General features: G+C 37.6%; 1 protein-coding gene across 3 annotated transcripts in view; it reads left to right on the forward strand.

Annotated features, from left to right (window-relative positions):
• The window catches only part of MTFR1 (mitochondrial fission regulator 1), a 65,760-nt gene that overhangs the window by 26,154 nt on the left and 25,372 nt on the right, over window positions 1-14,234 (forward strand). For all 3 annotated transcript variants that reach the window (XM_036338391.1, XM_036338389.1, XM_036338390.1), the window contains one exon: window positions 6,579-6,677. In XM_036338391.1, coding sequence (XP_036194284.1) covers window positions 6,579-6,677 — 99 coding nt within the window. The remainder of the gene's footprint in view (window positions 1-6,578; window positions 6,678-14,234) is intronic.

A 14,234-nucleotide genomic window follows, 5' to 3' on the forward strand; every position in this document is an offset into this window, starting at 1 on the left:
ATATAGGATCATGAGGTTTAAGGATTTAAAAAAATCTATTTTCAACTTTATAACAGTATATCTCTATCTATCCATTCAAAATATTCCCAGATTTAGCACAAATTGGTCACTTGCTCTTGTCTCTGTACATTTTTTTTTTAATATATTTTATTGATTTTTTACAGAGAGGAAGGGAGAGAGATAGAGAGCTAGAAACATCGATGAGAGAGAAACATCGATCAGCTGCCTCCTACACATCCCCCACTGGGGATGTGCCCGCAACCCAGGTACATGCCCTTGACCGGAATCGAACCTGGGACCCTTGAGTCCGCAGGCCAACGCTCTATCCACTGAGCCAAACCGGTTTCGGCGTCTCTGTACATTTTTTAAAATCGGATCTCTTCAGCAAAAATGATATTTAATGCTTAAATTTGAAAATGTTCTTAATGTTTTAGGATGACCAGAGTTAGTATTATTATTTTTTAAATCATTTGACCTATAAAATAAAAATTGATCCCAGCTGGTGTGGTTCAGTGGTTGAGCTTTGACCTATGAACCAGGAGGTCACAGTTCGATTCTCAGGCAGGGCACATTCCTGGATTTCGGGCATGATCCTCAGTGCAGGGCTTGCGTATTCTCTCTCATCATTGGTGTTTCTCTCTTCCTCTCTCCTCCTCTTTAAAGTCAATAAAAAATATATTAAAAATTTTTAAAAATTTATAATTCAGAGATTATCATACATTGTTAGATAACATATATAAATAATAGTCCCTTCCGTGGGGACCTGTAATGGAAATGAAACTGCCTGTATGTTTGTAACACTAAAGCTGATGATTTTCATTTAGGTCATTAAAAAGTTACCTGACTGCCCTAACCGGTTTGGCTTAGTGGATAGAGCGTCGGCCTGCGGACTCAAGGATCCCAGGTTCGATTCCGGTCAAGGGCATGTACCTTGGTTGCGGGCACATCCCCCTGCCCCAATAGGGGGTGTGCAGGAGGCAGCTGATCGATGTTTCTAACTCTCTATCCCTCTCCCTTCCTCTCTGTAAAAAATCAATAAAATATATTAAAAAAAAAAAAAAAAGTTACCTGACTAATAAGTGGCAGAGCTGTAATATGACCCTAATTCTGATTCTAAAATCCTTCCTCATTATAGTGTACTTTGTTACCTTGTATAATAGAAGGGGAAGAAGACTTAATATTTATTAAAGATATATATAAATATCTTAAGTCATAGACTTAAGACTCATAGACTCATGAAGTGGATATTGTCACCATTTTATAGATGACAAAATGGAAGCATAGAGGGAACAATAATTTGGCCAGCTTTATACCAGCAATAACTGATAGAGCCTATTTTTTAATTGAATTTATTGGGGTGACACCCTATATAATAAAGAGGTAATATGCAAATTGACCATCACTCCAACACACAAGATGGCCACCCCCATGTGGACACAAGATGGCCAGCAGGGGAGGGTAGTTGTGGGTGATCAGGCCAGCAGGGGAGGGCAGTTGGGAGGGACCAGGCCTGCAGGGGAGAGCAGTTGTGGGGGACCAGGCCTGCAGGGGAGGGCAGTTGGGAGTGATCAGGCCTGCAGGGGAGGGCAGTTGGGAGTGATCAGGCCTGCAGAGGAGGGCAGTTGGGGGCAACCAGGCTGGCAGGGGAGGGCAGTTGGAGGCGACCAGGCTGGCAGGGGAGGACAGTTGGGGGCAGCCAGGCCTGCATGGGAGGGCAGTTAGGGGTGACCAGGCTGGCAAGGGAGGGCAGTTAGGGGTGACCGGGCCTAGGGGAGGGCAGTTATGGGTGACCAGGCTGGCAGGGGAGGGCAGTTAGGGGCAATCGGGCCAGCAGAGGAGGGCAGTTGGGAGTGACCAGGTCTGTAAGGGAGGGCAGTTAGGGGCAATCAGGCCAGCAGGGGAGCAGTTAGGCATCGATCAGGCTGGCAGGCAGAAGCGGTTAGGGGCAATCAGGCAGGCAGGCGGGCGAGCGATTGGGAGCCAGCAGTCCTGGATTGTGAGAGGGATGTCCGACTGCCTGTTTAGGGTGGGATCGAGCCTAAATGGGCAGTCGAACATCCCTCAAGGGGTCCCAGGTTGGAGAGGGTGCAGGCTGGGCTGAGTGACATACACACACACACACACACACACACACACACACACACTCTGCACAAGTTTCATGCACCGGGCCTCTAGTTAGATAATAAAATTATATAGGTTTATTTTTCTAATAGAGCCTACTTTTAAAGACAGGCCTATATGCTGCCAAGACCTCTTCACTGCCTTCCATTTGCCTCAACATTTTTTTGAATTTAAAATAATATATTCACATTGTTCCAAACTTTCTTCTCAGTCTATTATATTTATGTCCTTATCAAAAATATTTTTAAAATAGAGACCTAAAGAATAATATGAAGTTAATGTGATTCTGATTAATCTCAGTATTTTATGTTGAAAAGAGTTATAGCAAATATCTAATTTGTATTAGAAATATATTTCCAGTAATACTTAAAAATTGTACCCTTGTTTTCTTTTGTTCTTTGGAAGATGAATGTGAATGTAGCTAGGAGTTCAGAATAAGGAAGAAAACTGAAGGAATTGTTACCTTCATTTGAGAATTTTGAAATTGTTAGAAGAGTTTCATCTTTACCCACCTTTCCTCAGTACACACTTTTAATTTTCTCTTGGCTTCCTTATAATTAAGAATTTTCACTTGTTTGGTCCTTGACTCCCTAAAAATTCTATAATGGCATTGACATTCTTCCCAGTAAAATGTTGTATATACACACTATTTTGCATGTAATTTCAGGGATATGTGAGCCCCAGTAGTAAGAACCCTTGTATTAATATTATATATAAATGGTATATATTGAACCCCGCCGGTGTGGCTCAGTGGTTGAGCATAGACCTAGGAACCAGGAGTTCACAGTTCGATTCCTGGTCAGGGCACATTCTTGGGTTATGGGATCAGTCCCAATCAGGGGGCATGCAGGAGGCAACTGATCAGTGATTTCTTTCTCTCTCTCCCTCTCCCTTCCTCTGTGAAATCAATAAAAATATATTTTTAAAATAGTGTATATTGAGAAAAATCTTTGTTTAGAATTAAATTTATACTTTTTCCTGCGAAATGGTGCATCTCAAATAATAGTGGAGATTAAACCAGTTTATAACAAATAAATTACCACATAAAACTTGAGTGCAGTCATTATGATGAGACACATGACAGCTTCAGATTCCAGCTTCACACTTCAACACTTCTACAATAGCATTTCCCAATGTTAAAAAAACACCAAACTGCTTTCCTGTGTCATCCTTCTCCTTGCTGTCATCACTTTCAACACTGTTGCTAAATGTTATGGACTGCCATTACTATACAGACATGCAAACACACACACAGAGATTCATTATTAGATTATTTATCAGTAGTTCTTATAAGTTATTAATTAATTGCTTCTTAATGGGATTGAATTCTTATTAATGACATTGACTTGTCTAGTAATGACAGTTTTCTCCTTGCCCTTTCTCTTACATCTGAAAAAATAGTAATGACAGTTTATCTTTAGAGAAACTCTTTCCTTCTCCAAACAAGTATATTGACAAGACAGTTCAGCCAACGTTAGGGTAGGAGATGCACTCCCATGCAGCCTCCCAGGGTACAGATGGTGACTTTTCAATACCATCTGTTCGTTATTTCTTCATAGCCATTTATAATTTCTCCCCCTCCATGAAAACTGAAAAGGAAAAAGTAAAGGCCTGGTTTTAGAGTTCCTGGAAGTTAGCTGCTCACTTTTTTCCCCTATAATCCAGGAAAGGTTATGGCTCTTCTCCTTTCTAAATATCCCAGTCATTAGCTTACATAGTCACTTTATATTTCTTGGTGCTAACTGCTATGCAATTCACAAGTAACAGGAGAACAACCTTTTGTTAGTCTACTTTGTATACTTGAAAAAATAATCACATAAAGCAATCTGTTGTGTTTTTTTTGAACATATATTTTATTGATTTTTTTATAGAGAGGAAGGGAGAGGGATAGAGAGTTAGAAACATCAATGAGAGAGGAACATCGATCAGCTGCCTCCTGCACACTCCCTACTGGGTATGTGCCCGCAACCAAGGTACATCGAACCTGGGACCCTTCAGTCTGCAGGCCGGTGCTCTATCCACTGAGCCAAACTGGTCAGGGCGCAATGTGTTCTTTTACTTCCTTTAACTTTGTATAAACCTAAATAGTCTACTTATTCCTTATAAGTAGAAGCTCAGTCTTTGTTCACCTTCTCTTGTAGAAGCTGCTGGTATTTTTTTCCTTCTGATATTAAGCAGATGGGAAGGTAATACCTAGTAGTTGAAAAAGTCCTGAAGCATGCCATAGCAAGCAATGCTAAAAGCTGGCGGAAATATTAGTTCCTGACCTTGGGAAATACTTTCTAAATTTTTCTTTGTTAGCTTTTGTCCTCTTCATCTCCAGTTAAGATCTTTGCTTACTGGAGGGACAAGATTTGCTTTAGACTCTATGTAGTTATCATATTGTGATGCATAGTGTTCTACTACTCTTATATCATAGAATTTTGACTTGTGACTAAACAAAAGAAGAGAAATGACTGAAAGGTATAGATACTATTGCCCTATGGATTTATTTTTAAAAGATCAAGACCTATGAACAAGTATAAGGTAAAGAGTTTGCTTAAATACTATTTTAGAATTACTTGCTCATGTTATTATTTTTTCTTGACCTTATAAAATTGTAGTGCTTCTCATTGTCCTTTAGTGAGATATTTTTCCTTCTCTTAGTCCTTGTGTGTTATTGGTAGTATTCGTGTGATAATCCCCTATATGAACATTGGTTGGCATAAATTGAGTTCCTGAACTACAGGTAATTCCTTTCTAAGAATCAGGGTAACTTTGCTTCATATTCTTTGTTTAATATTCATATTTCAATATTGATGTCTTTCTACTGACCAACTTTTCAATCTGTACTATCTTTTAAATTTATATTTCCAAAGCGAGAGTTATAGTTTTTGTTGGTTATAGTAGCTAGTTGTAGGTTACAGGACCTCTCCCAGGTAACAGTCAAGTGAAACTTTGAACATCATGAGGAGAATCACATAACGGCTGAGGCAGATGCCAGAAGTATCATATATATTCCCCCTTGATCCTCACTTTAACTCATACTGTTATCCCTAAATTAGACTTGGTTGCTAAAATCTAAGAAATCTGATTTCTTCTATGCTCGTTTTGATTTGTACATACTTTTAGAATGCTGTAAAGGTCTACTTTGGGTTATGTATTGGAGGTACCACTGTTTACAATAACATTTATTGCTTGGTCATACTGTTTATATTAGAGTCATTTCATTCTTTGAATTAGAATTTCCATGGAGTGACTTTTTTTGTGTGGTTGATTTTTTAAAATTTCTTTATTGATTAAGGTATTACATATGTGTCCTTATCTCCCCCATTGCCCCCCCACCTCCCCCACTCATGCCCTCACCCCCTTGTTTTCTGTGTCCATTGGTTAGGCATGCATACAGGTCCTTTGGTTGATCTCCCTCTTACCCCCACCCTCCCCTGTCTTCCCTCTGAGGTTTGACAGTCTGATCGATGCTTCTCTGTCTCTGGATCTGTTTTTGTTCATCAGTTTATGTTGTTCATTATACATGGAATGACTTTAAAAGGGGATTGGTGTCCATTGCTTAGAATACATTTCAGCTGATTTGGTACTATTTATTTAATTTTAAGATATAATTGAATGTTAAAGTTTAATGAATGAAATATAATCATATCAATCTCATTCTTTTCTTTTTAAATTGCTTTTAATAGCATACTACCTCTCTTTACCTCCTCTTCTGTCTAGGCTTTCAAGTGTAGCACTCAAAACGGATAGCTTTTTTCTTTAAGGAAAGATCATATACGTGGGGAGAAGTTTCAAGGTACAATTTGTAATAATTTAACATTCTACATATTTTTTGTTTGCTTTTTGCTTTGGGGGTTTGTTTTTGTTCTTACTTTAAGGATAGCACAATGTCCTCTGTGTATTATGATTTCATCTGGGAAAATTTTGCTCATTAGGGTTACCGCTAGCCCATTTAGTACCTTTTTGTACATTAGGAAGAGGGGCCTTTTTCCTGGGAACAAGACCTCACAAGAAAATGTATTGCAACTGGATTTTGGCCCCTGCTCACCCTTGGCCAAGTGTTCTTGTGTAGCAAACAAAATGCATTACCTTGCATGGTACAAATTCAGATTCTGAACTTTGTACTGCTTTGGATTTGTTTTGAAAATTCCATTATAGTTAAAGTAGCTCATAGTTTTAAAAAATGTAAGTGTATGTAAAATTATATAACTAAAAGTATAGCAGAAGAGGTAAAATAGTGTTTCCTTTGCAGAACAGTATGAAAATAGATGATGTTTTACTTCAGATGTAGTATTATTTTATAGTTTTTCAAATTGAGAAGTATTAGTTTATTTCCCATAACATTTAGACATTCTGATTCCGTAATTAATGCGTCAGCATGTTATGCAATTGTTTAGTGCTTTGTGTTAATACTATTATAAGTCATGTAATGAAACGTTTGTGTTTTTTTCTTTTTTCTGTTTACTCAGGTACTTTGGTCTGGGAAGCCATATGGTTCATCTCGGAGTATTGTACGGAAAATTGGTACTAATTTATCTCTGATCCAGTGTCCCAGAGTTCAGTTTCAGGTACTATATATTTAAAATTTTTTGTATTAGTATTTGTATTAGGAGTATAAATAGGCAAAATAGCTTTACTAGTATTTGTTAAACTTTTCCTCCTTTTAATGCTACTATCAGTAAAATAAAAGAGAATTTTTATCAATCATAGTAAAAAGTCTTTTTAATCTTAGTTCCTCTTGGAAGTGATAATTCAAGATCTTTAAGACATTTACCCTTCTTAAGAATACATATGTGAGGATTTAGAAACACATAAGAAGCCAAGCAGTGGTTACTTCCCAGGAGGTCTTGAAGGTGGGCTTTATATTACTTCAGGAGATTCAGGTACCACCATTATTTTCTTTAGTTACTACACCTTCCTCTTTGGATAGCCACTCTGTTTCTCTTGTTTATTTTTAGATGTCTCTGTGCATGCCTTAAAAGTTGATTTCCCCATCCTTTGTTTAAAAAGCTTAGCATTAATTTTGGGAACTATTGCCTTGGCAACAACTGTGTTAAGACAGAGGTAATTGTAGTTCTTGGAATGAGGTGATAGTCAAACACTGAATTAGGATTACTTTTGAATGCTCAGGTCTTAGTCTCTTTAGCACCCAATCAGGGGCAACTCTACTCTTTGCTTGGAGGTAAATTGCTATTTTCTTGATTTGGGCTTTTGTTCCTTATTGCTGGTATAGTGTTAGACATGCTTTGTTCTTGTTTTTCATTAATTTAGCACAAGAGCTATACACAAAACCTTTTGGTTCAACATTTAAGAATATCAAGTTCAGCAGATATCTATACCAATTTAAAATAGTAGATTGGCATATAAAATGCAGAAGATAAATTTAACTCATCGTTCAAAAGTTCAAAAGCGTCCCTATGAGCTTATTTGATATTTTGTCATACTCATAAATCACTCTTCCTGGTAGATAGAAGTAAAAAAAACCCAAACCTGTTCCTAAGTAAGTGGTAGCAATTAGTGTTTGTTCAGTTTGACTAACAGGTTGCTCATTGTTGTGCTATCGTCCTGCTTACAAATTGACTGGCAAAACTTTTGTGTATCAGTCTAGAAACTGACAACTTAGAAAGTTCTAATAAGTAATTTTGATCAAACAATAGGCTTTAAAAAATAATAATCAAAATGAAGAAATCTGTGGTAGTGAATCTCTCCAGCATAATTTCTGAGAAGTCAGTTCATTTAACTTCCTTCAAATAACTATTGTTTTAACTAAGGCTTGTTAATTTTTTTTTCTGATTTGCTCAGTTCCATTCAATTTTTCTTTTTACATATTTGTCTACTTAAACTAATGGCAGAAGATCTTGCTTCAACATTTGTGTTCTTGTAGCTAGAGACATGTAACAGGACATGGGGATAATCTAGCATTTTCTGATAGCAAGCAACCCAAATCTGCCTTGACAGTCAGTGGGCTGAAGTACTAGAACCAAGTACATTTCCTGGGAAGGAAGTAACAGTTTCTCAGTCACTGAAAAGAGTATGAATAGAATAAAACTGTTAGATTTAGTACAGGAGCTGCATTTGAAAAGAGATGAATTAACATAAGGAGAGGAGTAAAGTAAGAGAAATATTGGTCACTTACTTGAGAATGTAGTGGAAGACATTTGTTTATACTGAGACTTTTACTTCCAGGCAGTTTTGTTGTATACTGAGTCTTTTCAAATTAAACATCAATATTAAAGTGGGTATTTTTCCTGCTACTTATTATAAATAGGCTGTTTTTACTCTGTATTTTCTATTTTTTAAATACATCTATCAGAAATATTAAAAATGTAGAGTCTTCAAAAAACATAAAGGATGCAATTTAGAATAATACAATTGAAAATGCATTTTTGCTATTTTTCTGGCTCATTCAGGGGGCTTGATTGATGTGGAATGTATTTGAACTGTGTAGGAGTCCAACATGAGTAAATACTACTATAGAAAGTGTGGAATTGGGGAGTCACAGTTGGACCCAGGCATACTTTTTCCTACTTCCTAGGTTATTTTGAGAGACACACACATGTTCCTCTCTCTTGTTGTTGTTCTCCCTTTTCCTGTTCACCCCAGACCCTCTCACTCCCATTCTTGGTGTGTCATGAATAGAAAGCATCAATATCCAAACATTAAGCTGAGTCTCGTCTAGAATATTTGAGTGCTACATACTTCCGATTAGTGCTCTTTATACAGGTACACCTCTTGGCCTAACTGGTGTCACTGTATGTCATCATTTTAAAATACAGAATTTCTGTTTTCAGTTTTTCTTACTATGGTAGGAATTGGTAAAAAAGAAAAAAAAAAGGAATAACTCTGTAAGAAAAAAGCTAGAGATTATTATTTTACTGTGTTCATTTTAAGAATACATATTTTATATTTAGCTATAAACAAATGGTGGTAAAATAGACTGAAGCTGTTTACTAGTACATTCTTTTTGGCAAGAAACTGAGAGCATCCTCATACCAGTGTGTCTTTTTATGAAGAGTCACATACAGACAGAATGAATTTTTAAAATATTTCATTCTAAGTATTTCAATTTTTGAACATGCTTTGGGTATTTCTTTTTTTCATTTTAAATGAATCCATTTCCTTAGTGTAGTTTTACGTTGTCAGAATATTTTAAATTATCTGAAGTTACTTCAGTAAAATATTTCAAATATAATTGGATTTTAGATTATTTAAATGGTATAAAATGTTCAATTGAATTGCTTAGAATAGTAAAAATACAATACTGTTGCTGAGTTTTTGCTCTGAATGAAGTGCTTTTCCACACTTTTTGAAAGGAATTTGGATACTTATAAATCAATAAGCACTAATTTAAAATTTTATAATGCCCTCGATTTAAAAATAAATTCTATTCCTTTCACTGTTGTTTTTCCTCCCCTACTAACAATAGCCATGGTAGGACAGGACCTTGCTGGAGCCTTCAGTAAGTGGCCTTTTCTTTTTCAAACTTCCCATCAGTCATCCATGCATGTCAGTAGTGGCATCTAAATCATATTTCAAAAATTCCATATTGTCAGTCCCCTTGCCTGCACTGACTTCATCTTAACTGGTCTTTGACTAATTGAGTTGTCCTTCCCATTCCATGCTTACGTTACTCAGTGCACATTTCAGCAACAACTGAAATGGCCTTTTTTTTTTTTTTTTTTTTTTTTTTTTTGTCTTTGCAAGTTATTAATCTGTTTGCATTGAAGCCATAACCATATACTACAGGAACCAACCAGTGGATGATGGGGTTTATCAGCTCAGTAGGCTTATGAAGTATATATATGTTTAATGACATATTTTAACACAAACTCTAAAAATTGTGTGTGGCAGTATTTGTAATTATTGTTTTGGTCAGGTTATATCCATTACTAAATGTATTAAAGCCAGCCATCAGTCCTAGCTGATGTGGCTCAGTTGGTTGGAGTGTCATCCCATACACCAAAAGGTCACAGGTTCGATACCCGGTCAGGGCACTTAACCTAGGTTGTACGTTCGGTCCTCAATTGGGGCACATGCGAGAGGCAACCAATTGATATTTCTCTCCCTCCCTCTCGGCTTTTTGCCCCCTTCTTCCCTTCCTTCCTCTCTCTAAAATTAATAAACATGCCCTAACTGGTTTGGCTCAGTGGATAGAGCGTTGGCCTGTGGACTGAAAGGTCCCGGATTCGATTCCGGTCAAGGGCATGTAGCTTGGTTGTGGGCACATCCCCAGTGGAGGGTGTGCAGGAGGCAGCTGATCGATGTTTCTCTCTCATTGATGTTTCTAACTCTCTATTCCTCTGCCTCTTTGTAAAAAAAAATCAATAAAATATTAAAATAAAAAATTAATAAACATATCCTCAGATGAGGATTAAAAAAACAAACAAAAAGAAACCCCAAAACCCAACCATCAGTGTATTTTAAAGTAATTATATTTTACATTAGATCTCTAACAATTTCACATTACTGCTATAATTTCATGTTACCGCTCATAATAATATAACTGTATGAGGAAATAACCATTTCCAACAGTCTGTACACTCTCGTGTGATACCCTGATCATTTCATTAATGGAACAATGACACACTTTTCACAGTGTGAATGATCACAGAGATAGGTAATTTTGTATGATCACTTGCACTGTGACACCCATAACATTGTTCCATTCATGAAAAACTCACATCTAACAGAATATTATTTTAATAAAGTGGTTTAAAAGAAATACTCTGTTTATAAGCAATTACTTTATTATTGAGATATATCAGTAGAAAATCCTCTCAAATTGGAAAATCATACAACTGAGTGTCAGATTAACATTTAAGAAAAGCAAAAACTACTTTTATCATTTCCATGGTTCATTTTGTGAAATAGGTTTCATTATTTTAAAAAAATCAAAACCTGTTTCAATAACTATTTCAATTTAAAAAATTAAACTATTGTACATCCATATATAATTAAACTATTGGACTAAAATTATAATCTATATATATAAAAGCCTAAGCAACCGTTATGACCAGAATGACTGGTCAACCAGTCGCTATGACACACACTGACTACCAGGGGGCAAACGCTCAATGCTGGAGCTGCGCCCTGGTGGTCAGTGCACTCCCACAGCCAACCTCCCGCGGTCCCTCCCCCTGGCTGGCCAACCTCCCACGGCCCCTACCCCTGGGCCCCAATGTGGGGGCTGGCCAGCTAGCCTCCTGTGGTCCCTCCCCAGGTCAGCCGGGCCACTGATAGACCTCAATCACTGGCCAGGCTGAGGGGTCCCCACCTGTACATGAATTTGTGCACCTGCCCTCTAGTTGAATTATTCTTCTCCTTTTTGGTAATTTTTAAAAAGGCATGAAATCCTTTTATAAAAAGACTAGAGGCCCCGTGCATGAAAATTCATGCATAGGGGCGGGGCTGGATGGTCCCTCAGTCCGGCCTGCCCCCTCTCATAGTCCAGGAGCCCTCAGGGGATGTCCTAATGATGGCAGGGAGCGGGCCTAAGCTGCAGTCTGGCCTCCCTCTGTGGGAGGCGACTGGGCCGATTAGGGGAAGGCGCCGCCCCCATCACCTCGCTGCTGCTGCCACTGCGGCACCATGGCTGCCTACCCTCAGCTCTCGCAGCTGCCGTGGCTTTGTCCAGAAGAATGTCCAAAAGGACGTTCGGCTGTCTGATCTAATTAGCATATTATGCTTTTAGTATTATAGATTAGTATAATTAGTTTTTAGTTTTATTTTTTCTTTTGAATGATTATGGTTTCCCCACACACTTCGTTAGGCTTCTCCTTTTTTTTTTAAAGTTTGTGCAAAAACAACTTCTCATGTCTAATATATGAAGTATTACAGATACCAGTTTGGGAAACATTCAGTCTTTATGCTATAAAAGACTGAAAACGGGTTAACTTTTATATTTTTGAGTGCTTACTAATTTATTTTTAAATTTAAATTTCATTTTTCTTCTTTTTAGTTTTTAATTGTTTTATTGAAATTTCATTTTTCAACTAGGGCTTACATTTAATATTATTTTGCATTAGTTTCAGGTGTACAGCATAGTGGTTATTATTTTATTTATTTTTTAAATATATTTTATTGATTTTTTTATAGAGAGGAAGGGGAGAGGGATAGTTAGAAACATCAATGAGAAACACTGATCAGCTGCCTCCTGCACACTTCCTGCAACCAAGGTACATGCCCTTGACCAGAATCGAACCCAGGACCCCTCAGTCCTCAGGCTGATGCCCCATCCACTGAGCCAAACCAGCCAGGGCATATTTTAAAAGTATCATTTTGCTTCCTTTTATAAACAAATATCTGGGAAGAAAACGGCAATTTTTGTAACTTATGGGAAAGTAAGAAATCTTGAGGTCAAACTACAAAATAGTAGCTATATTGGAACAAATTTTTATTTTCTAATTAAAGAATTATAATCAGATAGGTCTTCATGAATTAGCACCTTAGGAAGGCATCATCCAGATTTTAATTTCATGATCTCTTGTTTGTACAAAATAGCCCATTAATACTCTGTCTTCTAGGAACCTCTACAGGGCCTGGGGAAACTTTATGTTCAAAGATCTCCACATAACCCATGTAGTGTCTTCCTATTATAATATTATTAGAGGCCCGGTGCACAAAAATTTGTGCACTGGGGTGGGGGGTCCCTCAGCCCAGCCTGTGCCCTCTCGCAGTCTGGGACCCCTCGGGGGATAACCACCTGCTGGCTTATCCACGGGAGGCCCCGATGGCGGCGGGGCGGGCAGCGGCTCGCGCTGTTCCACCTCGCCGCCTCGGGTCACACACGGGAGGCCCGGATGGCGGCTTGCACTGTCCTGCCCCACCTGCAGTATGCAAATTTAATGGCCATCTTTGTTGGGTTAATTTGCATACTCTTCTGATTGGCTGGTGGGTGTAGTGGAGGTATGGTCAATTAGCATCTTTGTTTTTTATTGGTGTAGATAGGAATATTATTATACCAGTAGAGGCCTGATGCATGAAATTCGTGCAAGGGGCTCGGCCCTCGCAGCCCTGGCTTCATCCAGAAGGTTGTCCGGAAGGTTGTTTTGGCTGTCTGATCTAATTAGCATATTATGCTTTTATTATTATAGATTCTGCTTTCAGTAATGGTTAGGAACAGAATATTACCAGTTTTCTCAGACTATTGAGATCAGATGTGATGCTACTTCCAGTAAAGTTATTTCAGTTGTATAACATAGCCATTTTATTGAATATATATTTCTTTACTGACACATGGATAAATTTCTGAAACACATAAAGGAAAAGTACATTAATCTCATTTTTTATTTTTCTTTGATCATCTCCCGTGACAATGTACTTACTGATGCTGATACTGTTTTTCTCTTCTGACCACAATTATTCCACTGCATGCAAAACATTAGTAATTTGAAAGCCTTTTCATCTTAATTCCATTATTCCATTGTTTTTTGCTCAGTATTAAGTTCTTAAATGTCTACTCTTATTAAATTTTGTTTTCTCTCTTGCCTGTACCCCCATCCTCTCCAAAGGACAATTTAAGGCATTTTAAATACTTAATGTTCTTAGTATGTTATTGTTAAGATACCAGTTTTCTAATGCTACTTTATTAGGTTAATAATGTTAGATAATTACGATACATAATGGATACACATACATACCAGCAGCTAATATGTTTAGTCAACATTTTATTCATAATATTAAAGATATTTTAAACTTAAAACTAATTCGTATTATGTATTTGTATGGTATGTTTTACATTTGAGAAAGAAGCATTATTTAAGTGTAGCTTCCAAAATCTTGATCTGGCAATGATAGCATTAAGGTTCAAACAAAGTACGGGATTATGGTACAACCTTTTTGATAAATACATTAATAAGTAAATTTCTCTGGCCTTTTATAATATTTTTAAAATTTATTTCAGAGAGGAAGGAAGAGGGAGAGAGAGGTAGAAGCATCAATGATGAGAGAGAATCATTGATTGGCTGCTTTCTGGACGCAACCTGGGCATATGCCCTGGCCTGCCGGGGTCCAACCCCAGCAGGTCCAGGGGTTCCCCAAAGGTGTGGACGGAGTCGGCGAAGAAGGAAGGACACGGAGACAGTGTTCAGTTGATCAGCAGCCTAGCCAGGATTTCCAGCCAGTAT

Source organism: Myotis myotis, unplaced genomic scaffold (genome assembly GCF_014108235.1).
Source record: "Myotis myotis isolate mMyoMyo1 unplaced genomic scaffold, mMyoMyo1.p scaffold_m19_p_16, whole genome shotgun sequence".
Lineage (NCBI taxonomy): Eukaryota > Metazoa > Chordata > Mammalia > Chiroptera > Vespertilionidae > Myotis > Myotis myotis.